The sequence below is a fragment of the Ictalurus furcatus genome, chromosome 20 (assembly GCF_023375685.1).
Source record: "Ictalurus furcatus strain D&B chromosome 20, Billie_1.0, whole genome shotgun sequence".
NCBI lineage: Eukaryota > Metazoa > Chordata > Actinopteri > Siluriformes > Ictaluridae > Ictalurus > Ictalurus furcatus.
The window spans coordinates 16,814,212-16,832,901 of NC_071274.1; the positions used below are offsets into that span (position 1 = coordinate 16,814,212).

At 37.7% G+C, this 18,690-nt stretch overlaps 1 protein-coding gene across 3 annotated transcripts; it reads left to right on the forward strand.

Annotated features, from left to right (window-relative positions):
* The first annotated feature begins 1,572 nt into the window (after positions 1 to 1,572).
* Positions 1,573 to 14,825, forward strand: zmp:0000000521 (spindlin-W). Of its 3 annotated transcripts, none has more exons than XM_053651692.1 (5): positions 1,573 to 1,676; positions 2,547 to 2,588; positions 7,425 to 7,672; positions 11,962 to 12,195; positions 13,880 to 14,825. In XM_053651692.1, the coding sequence occupies exons 2-5, from the start codon at positions 2,569 to 2,571 to the stop codon at positions 14,083 to 14,085; spliced, it is 708 nt and encodes a 235-aa protein (XP_053507667.1). In that variant the 5' UTR covers positions 1,573 to 1,676; positions 2,547 to 2,568; the 3' UTR covers positions 14,086 to 14,825. The 3 variants fall into 3 exon arrangements, with proteins under 3 accessions (XP_053507667.1, XP_053507665.1, XP_053507664.1); XM_053651690.1 differs by having other exon boundaries at positions 1,610 to 1,676; positions 2,550 to 2,588; XM_053651689.1 differs by lacking the exons at positions 1,573 to 1,676; positions 2,547 to 2,588 and having other exon boundaries at positions 6,112 to 7,672.
* Positions 14,826 to 18,690: the final 3,865 nt, after the last annotated feature.

The following is an 18,690-nucleotide window of genomic DNA, read 5'->3' on the forward strand; positions in this document are numbered from 1 at the left end:
TATGTTCGTTTGAGGCAGCTGGCATTGTAGCCGTGAAAACAGCTAACGTTATGCTCCATGTAATGTTAGCGATAGCCAGTTATTTGTTAACAACGCTAACACATTGCAATGTTATAAACTACCTCCTAATGGGCCATCATGCATCTCCATTCAGCCCGTGTCCTGTCAGCTAAATATAGCCTAATGTCACTAATGTTCATGGTTTTAATAAATCTTTTTGGCCTGCGACCATATCAGTGAATTTAAACTAATGAGTGTGTGTTTGTGTGTGCACGTATTATTAGCACTTAGCACTGTTTTATTAGTCATTGTCAGACAGTGTTTCATAACTAAAATCTCTCTCTTTTTTGCCAGTATTAGCCAGAGGAGGATGTCCTCCAGGAGTTTTTAATTTGATTTTTTATTTTTTTTTTTTAAATTATACTACACTGTGGTATTGACTTTGGTATCGAGTATCGTGTACTTTTGGTGGTATTGGTCCCGACTACTAGATTTTTGGTATCGTGACATCCCTAATTGGGACATGAGTACATCGCAGGGTACCATGCACACACAATTTCACACCTAGGGGCAATTTAGGGTAATTTATCCACCTACTGGAATGTTTTCGGGAAGTGGGAGAAAATGGTAGAACCAGGAGGAACTTTTCTCATTTGTAAGTCGCTTTGGATAAAAGCGTCTACTAAGTGAATAAATGTAAATGTAAATGAGGAAACCCACAGTGGCCACATGGAGAGCATGCAAACGCTGACCTTCACCATGACCAGGATAAAGCAGTTACAGGTGAATGAATGTGTGACATGGCATTCCAACAAACTTTCTTTTTTAATTTAATGTAAACCTTTCTCTTGAGAGCATTTTCACAATGAAATAAATATTTTAATTCACACAATATTAAGCATGCAACTGTATGCATATTTAATTAAACGTAGCCTCATTTGCAGGAATAAATGTGTGTAGGTTTTTAAAATGTGTCATTTTATTTTTACATTTATTTATTTATTTTTAACTACAGGTGAATATGGTAATGTTTTTGTTGTTGTTGTTGTTTTTTTAAAAAACAAACAAACAAACAAACAAAAAAACAATAGAGCCACGCCCCGGTTCAGACTATTTCTAAGAATTTTTCAAGAGGATTTGTTAACTGCATATTAAATTCCTAACCCCCTTGGATGTTCTTAGCATATGCAGAGCGCGCCATCTAGTGGTTATTAGTAAGTAATGCACCTATAATGGCACTCTGAAGGTCAATGTTTAATATCTAACACTGTTATTATTTTTTTTTAAGATTATACAATAGTATAATTATGGGTGTATACATTGCTCGTATCAGGATAAACATACTGTTTATATTTTCAACAAAACCAACTAATTGACTATTATAATAATCAGCAGGGTTTTTTTTGTTCGCTCACTATGCGTCACTTCTTAGTAAGTGAAGGAATGCATACAGTAACTCCTCTTTTCAAAGTTCGTTATGAGACGGGGAACTTAAACATGGACTACATTTCCCACAATACAATGCGTGGACACAGCCATTCCTCTGGACTTCGCGATGTTCCCGGTGTGTCTTGGGTTTTGTAGTTTAACCCTCGATGACTGGCACCGTATTGACGTCGCGACGTCTATGAGGCAGACAATTTTCTGCAGAGGGAAGACATGAAAATAGAGGCCAGGTAATTTTTAGTTTATTTACTCTGCTATGTTGGTATTATGTGGATATACAGTAATAAAGGCCAATTGTGAAACGAATAGGTTTTATTTGAGGCGGTTTTTTGCCTGTTGCGCAGGCTATAGTACACAGCTAAACCAGGAGCATTTTGGTGACGTGAAACATGGTTGTTTAGTTTGTTAGCTAGCTAGCTAGCTAAATTTACCATGTACATACACACACATATATAGGATATATACTAGTGTATGTATATATGTTTATATTTTGGAGTTTATATGTAGCGGCGTGTTAGCAATGTTCCTGTTTTTAGGCGCTCAAATAAACAGCTTGTAGAAAACAAGCTAAGCTAAGCTAAGCTAAGCTAAGCTAATGAGCTAGTTACCTGACGAGCTAGTCTGTCGTTATGCCGCAGTGTTAGCACGTGCCATCTGCTGTTAAACAGCGTATCGGTCTGCTCATGCGCAGCACAGATATTTGCTAGTTAAATAAGAGGCAGATCCGTTTTTTTTTTAGCTCGTGCATTTGATGAAAATAATTGTTATGCAACATGGGCGATGTTGTTATTCATCCGGTCATGCAGCAGATCTCAAGTGACAAGACACGAGTGCAGCGTTACAGTCTGCTGAACCCGAGCTGATTGTTTATGTCTCATCAGGCTTATCTTATGAGCTGGAACAAACAAATCCTGTTAAAAATCAAACAAACAATCAAACAAACATCCTGCGCACGAGTGTCCTTTCAAAATCACGTGCTGAACCACAGATGTAAACCCCTCCCTTACAACTGTGTGCGTAGTTTTTGTTTTGTTTTGTTTTTTTGTCTTGTCCTTAACCTGGTGTTTTTTTCTTTCTTCCCCACCTTTACACTTTGCCAGCAGCAGTTGTTGAACTGAAAACATGTCCAAGAAAAGGGGCAGGTAAGTCACAACCACTTTTATAGCTGTATTTGCCATATCAGCGCTCTTTGGACTGAGTTGTATTGTGCATTATATCATTTCATACACATCATCAGTGTTCCAGATATCTAAGAAAGCAAACACAACGGCATGCTGTTGTTATAGGACGTTAGGGGGGCTTTAACGCTGGCGGTTTAGTTCAAAACAGAGCACGGTTTGCATGGAAAATTGCTAACGTGAAAGCTGGCGTGGACCAGGAAGTGCACTGCGGTACCGAATAGTGATGTGTCGTTCATGAACGATTTGTTCGTTTTGTACGAATCTTTAATATGACTCAGGAGCAATGAGTTGTCTCAGGAGCGTGATTCGTTCATTTTTGACAGCGCATGCACTGTAACATCCCCGTAGGTTCTGTACAGGAAACAGAAATGATTAGTTCACTTCTCCAGTCTTCGGGTCTGAGTCGTCCGTTCTTCCGGTGACCGCCGCATAGACAATGCACCATGCAGTACCGGAAATGGAATGAACGAACGACACGAACCCGAAGACTCGAGATGTGAATTAATCATTTCTGTTTCCGGGGAACAGATGTGACAAGTGTGACGTGACGGAAGAACAACTCGTTTCGGGAGGTGAGGTGAACTAACAGACCCCATAGCCTGAAAACCCAGCTTAGCTATTAATGAATCATTTCTATTTCTCATAATTCGGCCTTTGCTGCATTAGCCTATAGTTTATTTTATAGTTTAAGTACTAGACGTTTTGGGGAATTTAACATGTAACATTTGAATTATATTATGCTGAAATGAGCGAAATGACTCAAAAAGATTCGTTCATTTTGCTGAACGAGATTCAAAGATCCAAGTCAGTAAAACGATCCTCTCACTAGTAACGAACCCGAGACTAGATGAGGTAGGAGGTGGTCCGAGTTCGGTTGCGCTGGAACTGTGCCGCGATTCCCGTGAGCCTGCGTAAAGTAAAGTAATTTACTTTTAGCTGATGACGACATCAATAGTTTCCACAACACACGTGTACTATGAGTGGCAGTGGAACGCTACAGGACACAGAAGAGGTCCAGTTCTGTGCATAATATCTGCACCAAAATAATAAAAAAGCAAAAAATATGGTGAGTCGCGTTATGTTGTCCGTGCGTATTTGTGATGACGTAAGAAAAACACAAACGTACCGGGGTTTGATAGACTCGAGGGAGTCCGAAACCAGACCGACACTGCGGGGGGCGCCAAGAACAATTGGGTTTGGGCCGCAGCAAACCTCAACATCGGGTCGGTGTGATTCAGCCTGACGTGATGCAGACTTACTGTTACAGTCCTGAAGTTGATTATTTTCCAGTAACAGCATGCCCTGAAGAGTTTTATTTCTCTTGAACCGCAACGAATTGTCCATGATTACAATTTTTCATTTATTCAAAGGGTCATATGATGCTTTCCTTTAGTGTGTAATGTGTCTGTGCACGTATACGATCTGCAAAGTTACAAAGCTCAGTCTCCCACAAAGGGATTTATTCTATCTAACAGAGAACACTGATCCAGACCTGCCTAAAACACCTCGATCGAAGTCCAGATATTACTTCCATGAACATCTAGGTCACAATTTGAAATATCAGCATAACGCCGCCCAAAGGCAGGCACGAAGAAAGAAGGCGAGGCTTCAGTGAATTGCGTTGGCGCCATGTCGCGGAGACGCTGTGTGTTTCGATGCGAAAGCAAAAGCCCTTTGTTTGGCCTTCCGAAAACGGACGAAACTAGGAATCAGTGGTTAACATTTATTTATAACGCTGTTCCTGAGCAGTACAACCCAAAAGTTTGCTTGTGCACAGCGCTTATTACGGAGGACAGCTTCCTGAACCTGGGAGGGTACAACGCAGGCCATACACAAAGGCTACTCCTGAAAAGTGGCGCGATTCCCACTTTGCTCGGACAATCTTACGCTTCTGAATCAGAGCCTGTAAGTATGATTGATTATTTTATGAAGTATCTGCTATTGACTGTTCAAATGCGGAGTTTTGTGTCGTGGCCCAGGGTTCAGTTGTAGACCTCGGCTAACATGCTGGCAAATATTATTGTGCTGAAGTAGTTTTGATATTCAACTGTGGGAATTTTTACCCAGAAGCGTGCAGAGTAACGCACATTCCCTTGACACAGCTACCCGTCTGTATTTTGTGTCTTTATGTATGTCGATTTCATAAGCCAGATTACACCGTTATAACATTGTATCTGAAAGGTAAGAGAGTTAGAAAATCAAAACTTACCACTGTGAAACGTTCTGCTCAAGTCGCGCTCGCAAAGTTGGTTCGGATAGATCTGCTCGATCATCTGCATTTTCAGAATCTGACTCAGGCTCGAACTGATACGGTAAAACTGACGACATTATTAACTGTTTATAAATGCTTTAGAAGTCTTGGAAGCTGAAGCTCGCGATTATGGTAAAGGGGCATTACATTTCTGACACATGTTTGAGATTTTTGGCCAATCACTACGCAATGGGTCAGCTGGCCAATCAGAGCACTCTGGGCTTTTCGGAAGGAGGGGCTTTGTAGAAATCTGAACTCAGTCGGAGTGTTTTAGGCAGACTGGGAATAGAGGTACTGCAATAATGTGCAGTATGTGAATAATTTTTATATATATACATTTAAGCATGTTAACCTATTCTATTACACACAATAAACAAAATAATGAACTTTTAAAAAGCATAATATGACCTCTTTAAAGAACGACACATCATTTTTTGAACCAGTTGTAGTCACAAAACCAACTAATTGACTATTATAATAATCAGCAGGGTTTTTTTTGTTCGCTCACTATGCGTCACTTCTTAGTAAGTGAAGGAATGCATACAGTAACTCCTCTTTTCAAAGTTCGTTATGAGACGGGGAACTTAAACATGGACTACATTTCCCACAATACAATGCGTGGACACGGCCATTCCTCTGGACTTCGCAATGTTCCCAGTGCATCTTGGGTTTTGTAGTTTAACCCTTGATGACTGGCACCGTATTGACGTCGCGACGTCTATGAGGCAGACAATTTTCTGCAGAGGGAAGACATGAAAATAGAGGCCAGGTAATTTTTAGTTTATTTACTCTGCTATGTTGGTATTATGTGGATATACAGTAATAAAGGCCAATTGTGAAATGAATAGGTTTTATTTGAGGCGGTTTTTTGCCTGTTGCGCAGGCTATAGTACACAGCTAAACCAGGAGCATTTTGGTGACGTGAAACATGGTTGTTTAGTTTGTTAGCTAGCTAGCTAGCTAAATTTACCATGTGCACACACACATATATAGGATATATACTAGTGTATGTATATATGTTTATATTTTGGAGTTTATATGTAGTGGCGTGTTAGCAATGTTCCTGTTTTTAGGCGCCCAAATAAACAGCTTGTAGCTGCAGGGGAAAACAAGCTAAGCTAAGCTAATGAGCTAGTTATCTGACAAGCTAGTCTGTCGTTATGCTGCAGTGTTAGCATGTGCCCCTTTTTAAAGTAAACAATTAGTTACCCCTTTTTAAAGAACGACACATCATTTTTTGAACCATTTGTAGTCACATTTAACGTTGTACAGCGTTTTTGTGAGACAGGTTACAGCAGCTGTACAGTAATTCCTGCACCATGCAGGAATTTAAATCACGTCAACCATGGTAAATCTCATTTATCCCACTATACCTCCCACCATCACCTGGTCTCCTAAAACATTCGGTTTATGGCTCCTGATACAACCCCAATTCCAAAAAAGTTGGGATGCCGTGTAAAATGTAAATAAAAACAGAATGCAGTGATTTGCAAATCTCATAAACCCATATTTTATTCACAGTAGATCATAGAAAACATATCAAATGTTTAAACTGAGGTAATGTACCATTTTAATGTAAAAATAAGGTAATTTTGAATTTGATGGCTGCAACACGTCTCAAAAAAGTTGGAACAGGGCAACAAAAGGCTGGAAAAGTAAGTGTTAGTAAAAAGAAACAGCTGGAGGAATATTTTAACTATTTAGGTTAAAAGGTTTGTAACGTGATTGGGTATAAAAAGAGTATCTTAGAGAGGCAGAGTCTTTCAGAAGTAAAGATGGGATGGAATCCGGATGGACACATACAGTGTGTTGCTCTAAAACCTGTATATACCTTTCAGCATTGATGATGCATTTCCAGATGTGCAAGCTGCCCATTCCATAAGCACTAATGCACCCCATACCATCAGAGATGCAGGCTTTTGAACTGAGCACGGATAAAAAGCCGGATGGCCCCTCTCCTTTTTAGTCCTCTTTAGTTTAGAGTATGCAGTGTCCATGGTTTCCAAAAAAGAATTTCAAATTTCAGTTCGTCTGACCACAGAACAGTTTTCCACTTTGCCTCAGTCCATTTTAAATGAGCTTTGGCCCAGAGAAGACTGCAGCGTTTCTGGATCATGTTCACATATGGCTTCTTCTTTGCATGATAGAGCTTTAACCAGCATTTGTGGAGTCATGGCGAAGTGTGTTCACAGACAATGAGTTCTGGAGGTGTTTCTGAGCCCATGCAGTGATTTCCATTACAGAATCATGCCTGTTTTTAATGCATTGCCGCCTGAGGGCCTGAAGATCACGGGCATGCAATATTGATTTTCACCCTTCTCCCTTGCGCACAGAGATTTCTCTAGGTTCTTGGAATCTTTTGATGATTTTATGAACTGTAGATGATGAGATATTCTTCGCAATTTTACGTTTAGGAACATTAGTCTGAAACTGTTCCACAAATTGTAGACGCAGTCCCCCCATCATTTGCTTTATTTAAATTGGTAGTACTGTTTAACATAATGATTGAACATAACTTCATATATGCCCATTCTCTCCTCCCTCAGGAAACGCAGCAGCGGAGAACTGAGTGACTCGCTCTCCCCCGACCCCAACTGCCTTCTGGGTAAGAGGATCCAGCACAGCTGGAGGGAGAAGGGCGCGCTCACTAAGTGGAAAGGCACCGTGCTGGACCGGCTCAGCGTCAACCCATCGCTCTTCATGGTCAAATACGATGGCTTCGACTGTGTCTACGGCATCGAGCTGTTCAAAGATGAGCGCGTGTCCAACCTGCAGGTGCTCACTGAGAAGATTGGTGAGTAGAACTCAGGCTAAACAGGAAGCCATATACTTTGAACAGGAAGTCAGCTGCGTACATCTCGACTTGAAGCTGCTGGAGTTTTTTTTTTTTCTTCTCCCTGATAAAGTAAACTTGTCTTTTATCTACAGCATGTGGTGTAAATGACTGTTGTAGTACTTTGCACTTTAGTGACTCGTTCATCAAACCAAATATCAAGGAGTTCCTCCTAGACAAATAGTATGAGGATGGTGTTCATAAGGTGCCATTTGTTGCACCAGAAAAGTTATTTAGAAACTGGTACAGCAGGTAGGAAGTGGGTGATATGACAAATATTTCACAATACTATAAACATACATGATACAAGATACATATGTTTCACATTATAAAGGTTTGCAAAAAAAAAAAAAGCCAAATATACTGCTTTTGAAAAAGTCCTGATTATGCTTTTATTACATTTCTACCCCAAAAAAATAATTTAATAATAAAAAGGTGGGAAATATATAATGGTTGGTAAAAAAAAAAAAAAAAAAGTTAGAATAACGGAGATGTCTCAGAAAAGTGTATTGTGACATAATTATCACAATGTTTTATATATCGTTACTATATTGGCGTCTTCCTGGGCGCTATAGAGGAAAGTGAAATACAATACAGAGATGCAAAAGTTTACGATTTAGCTGTAGCTTTTAAGATTTTTGCCTTGCTTTTTCAGTCAGTTCACTGTAGGGGCAGGGGCACGAGACGTGAAGTACGCAAATTTGCTTCTGGTAGCATTTACATTCACTTTGCAACCAGCTTTATGTGCATGACGACAGGGGGTCTTGTGAGCCAGTAGAAAGGGACTTTGTGGTCTCCTTGATTCATAAAACAATGGAGGAGCTGTTTATTACTAAGTAATACCAGACTGAAATTGCCTAGCTGTGTTCTTGCTTTTGCTAGGCACACATCTGTTGAAAAAAGGCCTACTTACGTATGTACCAACGCAATCTAGGGTTTTTATGGTAACGTTTTTTTTTTTCTTCTGCCTGCGAGGATTGTCTTGCTAGCAGTGTCCACACCTCTGCACCACGTCAGTTTTTTTCCTGTTTAATGTGGAAGGAACAAGGTCTACATGTGCACGATGAATAAGTCATATGTAGGTGAGAGTAAACTCTGGTGCAGTGTTGTGCTTCAATCGGCCTTGCTGTTTTGAATGGCTCATTTCTTAACCCCTCTGAGTGAATTCTGATCATATTCGTGTCGTCGTCAGTTAGCAAATAGCATTAGGTACTTAGCAACTGTCTGGAAAATACGCAATGTTTGAACGCTTTGTTTATGTAATAAAAGCTGTGATTATTTACAGTTTGGTGTTACATTTACTTAATAGGTTTATTTCACTTAATGGATTTGGTTTTCATTTCATGTATGCAGACAGTAGACAGATGAACCTAGCATACCTAGAATTGGGTTTTCTTTATATCTGCAAATAACCTTTAATAATTTGTCATTCATAAATGGGAGGTGGCATTGGACTGCCTCTAGCTAATGCTGTGTTTTTGACAGCTATGTTAGCTAGTGCTTTTACATTATGAGACCGAAGCGTTTAGTTCATTTTTAAGTGTGGCTCAATGAAGGCTAGGATCTAATGTTGTCAGTGTAGAAACTCATGCCGTTGGGTCCGTATTAAGTGATAAGTGTGTGTGTGTGTGTGTGTATATATATATATATATATATAAAATTATAATGTATATGTATATTTGTGAAGCTCAGTTCAAATGTTGCTTGCTGATTTAGCCAGAATTGCAGTCATCTGTCGCTTTGTTGCTTACTGGTGTGAACGCAGTGTTAGTAGGGCTAGGCGATATGACAGAAATATCATATCATGATACTTGAGGACATTTCTACGTTATACGGTTCGTATCACAATATGTACAGTGATGTGAAAAATCCTGATTTCTTCTGTTTTTGTGTATATTTCATACTAAATAGTTTCAGACATGAAAACAAAATCTAAGATAAAACAAAGGCAACCTGAGTAAACACAAAATACATTTTTTAAATGATAATGTTATTTACTGAAGCAAAAAATTTATCCAGTACCAACTGGGCTTGTGTGAAAAATGTATTTGCCCCATGTCGTTACTAATTCCCCAAATCTATGAAACTGCATTCATAATGGGGTTCAGCTGGACTAGACACAATCAGGCCTGATTACTGCAAACCCTGTTCAATCAACAAGCTTACAGTTCAAGCTTACAGTGCTGTGGAAAAGTATTTGCCCCATCCTGATTTCTTCTGTTTTTGTGTACATTTCATACCAAAATATTTTAGATCTTCAAACGAAATACAACATAAAACAAAGGCGACCTGAATAAACGCACGCGTTTTTAATTATTATTTTTTGGAGCAAAAAAAAAAACTTTAGCAGCAATAACTCCAACCAAACGCTTCCGATAACTAGAGATCAGTCTTTCATTTACTTCTAGGACTAGGACCTATTCCTATGCTATTCATTCAGTACATTTACATGGACAACAATAATCCAATATTAACCCGATTAAGACGATACTCTGATTAAGAAACTAGCATGTAAACAGCGATTATTGATGATCTTAATCTGACTAAAGTCATACTCGAAGTAAACACAAATGGAATTAAGACGTGGAGTATTCCTGTTTTAGTCACATTATCGACGTGCATTACAGACATGTACACACCTTAATCACACCATTAACATTGTGTGGGAGTTTTCACCGCATTTTGCGACAGGACACAGACACATGGCAGTGCTCAACCGTTTGATGGCAAGCAAGAGAGCATGGTTGCGTCCCAAACCAGTGAAATACATGTTTTTCAGCTACTATATAGTAGGTAAGTATGCGGTTTGGATGTAGCCAACGGCTTCGAGCCGTCAATAATTTGTCATGCTATATGTGCAAATAGACAACTGCTTGAAGCCGTGGGCTTCAGAACTTTTTTTGCTTCAGTAAATAACATTCTCATTTAAAAACTGTATTTTGTGTTTATTCAGGCTGCCTTTGTTTTATCTTGCATTTTGTTTTAATTTCTGAAACAATTTAGTATGGGATATACACAAAAACAGAAGAAATCAGGTTCGCGGCATATCACAGCAATTTAGCTAACAAACTGTCTGTAAAACAGTAATAAAATAAACAAAAAACAACAAAATTAAACTGAGTTTGCTGATAGTTTTCTTTAAAGGTTACAAAGACAGAGGAGATTAAGTTACATCAAATCAACAGCATCCATTCAGTACCATTTCATTTGTAAATATTAAAAATGTAAAAAAAAAATAAAAAATCACCATACCAACAATATCTCAGAAAAGTGTATCGCGTAATCCTTTATCATGATATCGATATAATATGAATATATCATCCAGCCCTAAATGTTAGACCTGTGTTATTGATTTACAAACAAAAGCAGCGACAGTTTGAACAATCTATCAGTTCAATTCAGTTTTACTTATATAGTACTGACAACAGTAGACTGTCAGAAAGCAGCTCTTCAGAAATCTCGGTGTCGATTTAGATCCCAAATGAGCGAACCAGAGGTGACAGTGGCAAGGAAAAACTCCCTGAGAGGACACGAGGAATAATCACAACCGAGAACACTGGGATTTTTAATCGTTATGGTAAACAGTCATATAGAGAAAACAATATTACATGTGTTGCAGGGATACGCACTGTTTAATGTAATCATATTATAAATAGGACAGGATTTTAAGATCACAACATGAGTAGTGCATATTTCTTGAGACGTACAAGTGAGAAGTGTTCTTGAGAAGTGCATGTTTTTAGTGTATCCCTGTAAGATTAACCACAGCAGCCTGCAAAGCCTCAAGGCAAAGAAGCAGAGGGAGCAGAACAGGAGTAGAGCATCAGGATGAATCAGACCAGTCCAGATCTTGAGGAGAGTCACAGCAGTGTAGAAAGGTGTAAGATTTTTGGCAGCAGAAGAACATGTGCAGCTTGGCAGGCTGAGAGAACAGATTATTAGGTGTGATAAGCGCAGACATGACTATAATAGACCATAGGTTTGCCCAGGTTTTGTGGGGGGTAATTCAGTGCTTTGCAGGTATTTAGTGCCATTTTTATAAGTAATGTGGAATTTTTACTGCAAGCCAGTGCTGTTTGTTAGGTAAGACAAATACAATGTGGTCAAATTCACTTCAGGTTTAGTTACTTGTAATTTGCAATGCAGACTCTCAGTTTAAGAAATAAACAAATGTACCCTGCTGTGTAAACAAAGTCAAGAGATACTTTCAGTTAGTGAATTCATGTCAAGAATTATTCTATCTTTTATAGTGAACAACAAGATTAAGGTACCTCATGACCCAGAGGAGCTGGTGGGGAAAGCGGTGGAGCATCTGTTTGAGAAAGAGGATGGAGAAAAGAACGAGTGGAGAGGGATGGTGCTGTCTCGCGCCCCCATCATGACTAACTGGTATTACATCACTTATGAGAAGGACCCAGTGCTGTACATGTACCAGCTTTGGGACGACTACAAGGAAGGCGACCTCCGCATTTTACCTGAAGCAGGTGAGGGATTTGTGTTGATCTGTGAAAACGTATTCTGCTGCTCTTCGTTGGCGAATCATAATTGGTTTTGTCTGTTAGAATCATTATTTTAAAGTTCACTGGCAGCATATGCTGTTCACTCTTGGGAGCTCTACCACCCTTGCACTTTTTCTAGTCTATAACTGTCCAGTTTCAGTGACCCAATGTTAGCAGTGCTGTCTGACATTGTCTCTCTCCCCTGTCAATCACAGCAACTCTAGCCAATCGTGGGTACTTGTCAGCTTATGTATGTTGAAGAGGGCAGATTGCAACAGTTATGATGTTGTTATAGAATGGTCATGAAGATAAGGCAGGAGTCAATTAAAGCGTTCTCCTCCAAGCATACTCAAATGTCTTACGACGTTTTGCCACTGGCAGACCAAAAACAATGTAGAAATTGCCTATAGGTATTAGGGCTGCAACAACTAATCGATAAAATCGCTAATTAAAATAATCGACAACGGATTTGATTATGGATTAGTCGGGTCTGTGACGTCACCGTGGATAACCCCCATGTCAGTGATGTCACTTCACAATGATGAAAAACGCATTTCTATGAATAAAACACATCTGAGAAACAGCAGAGGTCACAGAGTGGGCTGCTGCGGGAAAAGTGCACGATCCAGGTCGTCCAAAACACATGAATGTTTTATATTGAGCGCTTCAAACAAACTCCTAAGTGTATTAACTTGTAAGTGGCTTGTCGTGTCGGATGTTGCGACAGACGCATGTGCTGTTTAATGTGTTCCAGACATGTATTCTTCAGTGCAGAAATGACATTTTTATCTTTATATCTTTACCTCTAAATGTTAGAAATTCACACCAGTATTTCCATTTTACATAAAGACTCGTCCTGACAGCAAGCGAATCTCCATTAAACTTCACTGAACAAGCGCGAGTCCGCGCATGCGCGTCAATCAAACAGCTCACGATAGAAAGGAAGCACAATAACTGACTAAAATATTCATTTTGATCAAATATGTTGTTTGATGCTATATTTAGAAACTAAAGTACTTGTGTTTGTTATGAGAGCAGAAACTGTAATGAGGTTTAACATGTAACTGTATATAAATGTAAGAAGTGTCGTACATTTACAGAATAAAGTAACGTTACTGTGTTCAGATGAGTGAGTGTGTGTGTTACTGCAGAACATTCAACCTCTTCCCAGTTAACACTTAGTTTGTGCTTTTGTTTTTCTTTTTTAGCATTTTTAATATAGTGATTTAACTTCTGCTTTAAATCTTGTGGACAATCAGTTGGTTTTTTTTGGATTTCAAAATATAATAAAAAATAAATCCTTTGCACAATGTATGGCATAGCACAGATAAATACATTTAATACCTTTTTCATAGCCTTCAATTTGCACAATGTTTGAAGGACAACACTGGACAGAATCAGAAGTAACTTGTTTTAAAAATAAACAAAAAAACCCCCAGAAAATAGAAATTGGCCTTTTAATCCAATTGGCCTTTACTCCTAATTGATCAATCGAATAAATATCCGACAGATTAACCGATTATCAAAATAATCATTCGTTGCAGCCCTAACACGTATGTATTAGCACTCAACTTTTGGGAGATGTAGAAAGTGTTTTGGAATTAATTTTAATAGGTTCTCAGTGTTGTGGTTTTTGTTTTGTTTTTTTAAATTTTCATTTATACCCCAGAGAACAAGCACCTGCTGCCTGCTGACAGGAAGCCTGGCGAGGAGACAGAGAGCCTTGTGGGTAAGCAGGTTGAATACGTTACTGACAAAGGAGTGAAGAGAACCGGGCTGGTCATCTACCAAGTCCCTGCCAAGCCCTCTGTCTACTACATCAAATATGACGACGATTTCCACATTCACGTCTACGACCTGGTCAAGACCACCTAAACTAACAAGAAAGCGGCATACGAAGACAAAACTCACCATCACCTCTCCATAGAGTAATGTCGTCAGCTCTCATTGTACTCTCTCTCTCTCTCGCTCTCTCTCTCCACTGTGTGTTGCTGTGGAGGGGTGGAATGGCACAGATGTTTGTGGTTTTGTTCATTCGCGTGTGTCATATTCGTGGACGTCACATCATCGACGCAAGATTAGAGAACGAAGCTGAAAGCCTCAATTAGGGATATACATTTTTTTTTTGTGCTGAGCATGTTAACTGAGTGATAATTGTCTTCTAGTGGGTGTGGTGGTGAAAAGGCAGTCAGTTACAACATTCCTGATTGGGGCTTTAACAGTTTAAAATGGGGAAGCAGGTGTATCTAGAGATACACAGTCTATTTATTGACATTTAATTATGTTACTACATTTTCGTGATAGTCATGGGCCATTTAAAGACAACGACATTTTTTTGACAAGGTAAGACCGGATAGTGATGGAGAATATTTACAGAATTAATCTTTTGTAAAAAAAAAAAATAATAAGGCGACTATTTATTTTTGCTTCCTGTTATTCTTGCAAAAGTTTTCCATTCATTAACTACTGTGAGTGTACCTTTTTTTCAATCGAATCGAATTTTGTTATCTTCCCCTAAAAATGAGCCTGAATCCAAGATGGCTGCACTTCCCGTAAAAGCTTTTCAGAGCAGAAAACCTACCATCTGGGCACATTGTTTGGAGAAATAGTTAAAAGACTGAAGACTGAAATCCAGTATCAATGTGATCATAAGAATTCAGTAGACGGAATTTAAGTTTCAGTTAAAGATTGTAAAAGTTTTTAGTAAGGATACAGTCTGTCATTTCCCAGGTGAAATAATTTATGACTCTTTTGTATTTTTTTTTTTTTTGTGATGTATAAAAGTTTCAGCACACGGAATTGTCCAGAACTGCAGAATATGTCATTACGTTATTTAAATATGTATGTGTGTATACACTCACATATACACACACACACACACATATATATATACATACATACATACATACATATATATATACATACGTATATATACACACACACGTACGTACGTGTGTGTGTAAATAAAACACAATGACATATTCTGCAAGATTTTCTGTGTTCTCCAGTTTTGTATGCTGAGATATATATATATATATATATATATATATATATATATAATTTACTTATTGGCATTCATATATATACACACACACACACGCATATATAAATGCCAAAAAGTAAATAAATAGGCTCTGTCTATTAGGCTCTTCTTGTCCGATAGACAGGAATTAATGTTGTTGTTTTTTTTAATAGCTCTACATTACTAAAAATGGAGGTTTTATTAAAATGTGTTGATTAATTCATCCATACTGCGTAACCATATAATATTTAAAATGTAAACTTCATTTTCTCTGTATTCAGGTACGATCATCATGGGGTTGTCTTCCTAAGTGACATTTGACGTTTCATATAAAGCAAATCTTTCCAGCAGGCTGGATCTTCAGGAGAAAAAAAAAAAATCAGACTGAAAAATAGTGTTGAAATTAAAATGGATTTCCTTGTATTTCTAGAATTGACAGGGTGTATCAGGGGACGACTGTAATGAGTTCATCTCTAATAGTTGTCTTGTTGTTGAGTTGAATGGCATTGTTTTGTACTCTATTTCGACACAGTTGATCTGAATAATAACGCACTGGAATTGAAATGTGATTAATAGAAAAGCTCATTTCAGTCACAGAGGCTGAGTAAGTACTTCTGTACACATTAGCACTGACCGGTAGTATTTTGTGTGGGTCATTTGGAATATTGGACTTAACAACGAAGTGACATTAAAGTCGTATCTCACTAATGAATTAATCAAGTAGCTATCAAACCAGCATCACATATGATAAATCTTGGTCTGTAGAAACCTTCAGACTTCCAAGGCTTTTTTTCCCTTAAAAAATAGCGTCCCTTAGCAAGATAAAGCCAGTAATGTGATGTGATGTGCTCACTTGGATGTAATCCAGTTTTTTTTGTGTGTGTGTGTAAATGACATAGCACATTAAAATAGTCTTGTTTATGGCAGCAGATCAGTGTTTGCTGTTAGCACTTGTGTTTATTGTAGTCAACTTATTTATAAAAGGATACAAATAATGCTTAAAACATCATGTCCTGGCTGTATAATAGTGTATACAGTATCGTGAATTTTACTCATGCAAATTCTATTATTTTAATATTTTAATAGATAAATGGCAACTATAGGATTTCTGTAGTTAATGCTTGGCAGATCCATAAATGAAACCATGTCTTTTTGTTTGTGGCATTGATTATTTAAAATCCACACAAAATTCCTACCGTTCAGTAAACATAAGGATAACTAAAATAATTTATTTAAAAAAAAATATATAAATCACTCAGTTAATTAATCAGTGGTGCGTTATTGAAGATATTTACCCAGTCTGCTTATTCATTCTCTTCCTCCTCCATGATAAATGTACAGCTATTAGCAACACATATAATCAACACATTTGTTTAGTTACTGCATGTAATTCAGAGACAGACACATTAAGAATTAGATCACTCACAATCTTCTCTGCAAAATGGTTTTAAAAGGTGTAATCTTATATGTACTTAAATGTATTTTTTTTGTAAATAATGCATATATGCTTGAAATCGTTATTTGTTGCATTTTTCTTTTTTTCTTTTTTTTTTTTTTTTTTGCTCATAGCAATCGCACTTTATTTTAGCTTTAGTCTGCCTCAGTGAAAGAGGAATTGACCTAATAATTCAGGCAGAATCATTTTATCTTTAAAGAGCAACTCCAGCAGGCTTTTAATTCAAACACCTTAATCACTGGGGAGGAAGGGATGACCATTGAAAGACACATCGTTCTAGTCACTTCTTGATGGGTATAAGACAGCCTGCGTTGTGTCGCCTCGCTCTCGTCTTTCTGTCAGACATTAAAAGCATACCAAACTTTCATAAATGTTCGTTTTAATGTTGAACATTAAGCTACACACTAAGCTCATTTTGCCAGGCTAATACACTTTATTTGATCATATACGGTTGTAATAAATGTTCATAATAATCTGAATTACGAAATCAGATATGAAATAATCTTATTACGTATAGTGAGGAAGCACAGAAAGGAAGCTGAATGCTTTAATGAATGAAACAAGTTGCAGGTAGCATGAATTGAAACACATGATCTGGACAATAAATATTTATATTATAGCTCCTATACTGGAAGAAATTACATGAAGGACTTTGGTTGATGATGTATATGTTTGAAGAAGTTCCACTTGAGACTAGTTGAAGCACCCTACTTCTGGATTGATTTAGTGCTTGGACCCCTAAAAGACAGCATTAAGGAGTTTGGACACCATGACTGACAAAAACATTTAAGACGAATAAATCAGTTGTCTTGTAGGCCTGCCCCCACCCGAAATAGTCAATAAAAAAAAAGATTAAGGTTTAGTTATTTAAATGAAATTTGCTGGAGTTGCTCTTTAAACTGAGTAAAACCACAGTGAAGGGGTAACGGATATGCTGATGGCAATCACCAAAGGAAAATTTGATACTTGTTTTGAGCTACACTTCACAATGTAGCTGTCATAGTGTCATGTTAAACTAAGTAAAGATTAAATTGTTAAATGTAACACACCTTAAATTTGATTTTAATAATAATTAAAAAGACACAAAACAAAAGAAACCCTTGCTATCAAATATATCTTTTCTGAAACGGATTGATATATTTTTTTTTTAATTGCACTTATAAGCACAGTACGCCTTTATGTAAGTTTGGTTGCTTTTGCATAAATGCATCTCTCTCTTAGGACTTGGGATTAAAACTTGTAGTGAGATTTCTCCCCTTGTAGCATTTGTTTATGTTCCTGATGAAAATGTATATGTTCAATTGCAGACCAAATGACTATTTAGTCCGTACAAGATTTTGCGTGTTTTTTTTTTTTTAATAAAAAAAACAAAAAACATTTTTTTGTGAATTTTTTCGGCCAAATTTTTTTGCGATTTTGCTGCGGCTTTAAAATTTTTTGTGCTTTTTTTTTTTTCTTCTTCTTTTTTGGATAAAACTACTTGAATTGGCGAAATTGCAATTGCACAAAATTGTTTTGCACACTCTTTCACAGTGATGTTTGTTTGTAAATGAGACCTTTTTAGCTGTACACATGTTCCACGCACGTGAATCGAAGAGGGCTTTGGCTGAATACGCGCTGCGATAATGTCACATGACGCATCTTGGCTCAAATCTGCGGTAAAGCTCCTCTGAATATTGCAGTGTCCTTGAATTTGCGTTCAGTTCTGGTGATCCTGGTGAGAATGATTATTTAATCAATAGTGCTTTGAGGAAGGGATTTAAAGGATCACAGAGGGGTGAAGTTCTGGTGGACATCTTACTTGAGATTAATGATCAGAACTTCTTAATGAACATGTGAGAGTGTATCAGGCATGTTTTTTCTCTCCAACCCGTGATATTGGATAGCCAAGTTTCATCAAGCATGCATTTTAAAAGATGGCCAGATCTGTTTATCGGTAAAGAAAAATCCTGTCGTATAAAATATGACCCTGGTGTACAACTTATTTGCTGTATTATGTCAC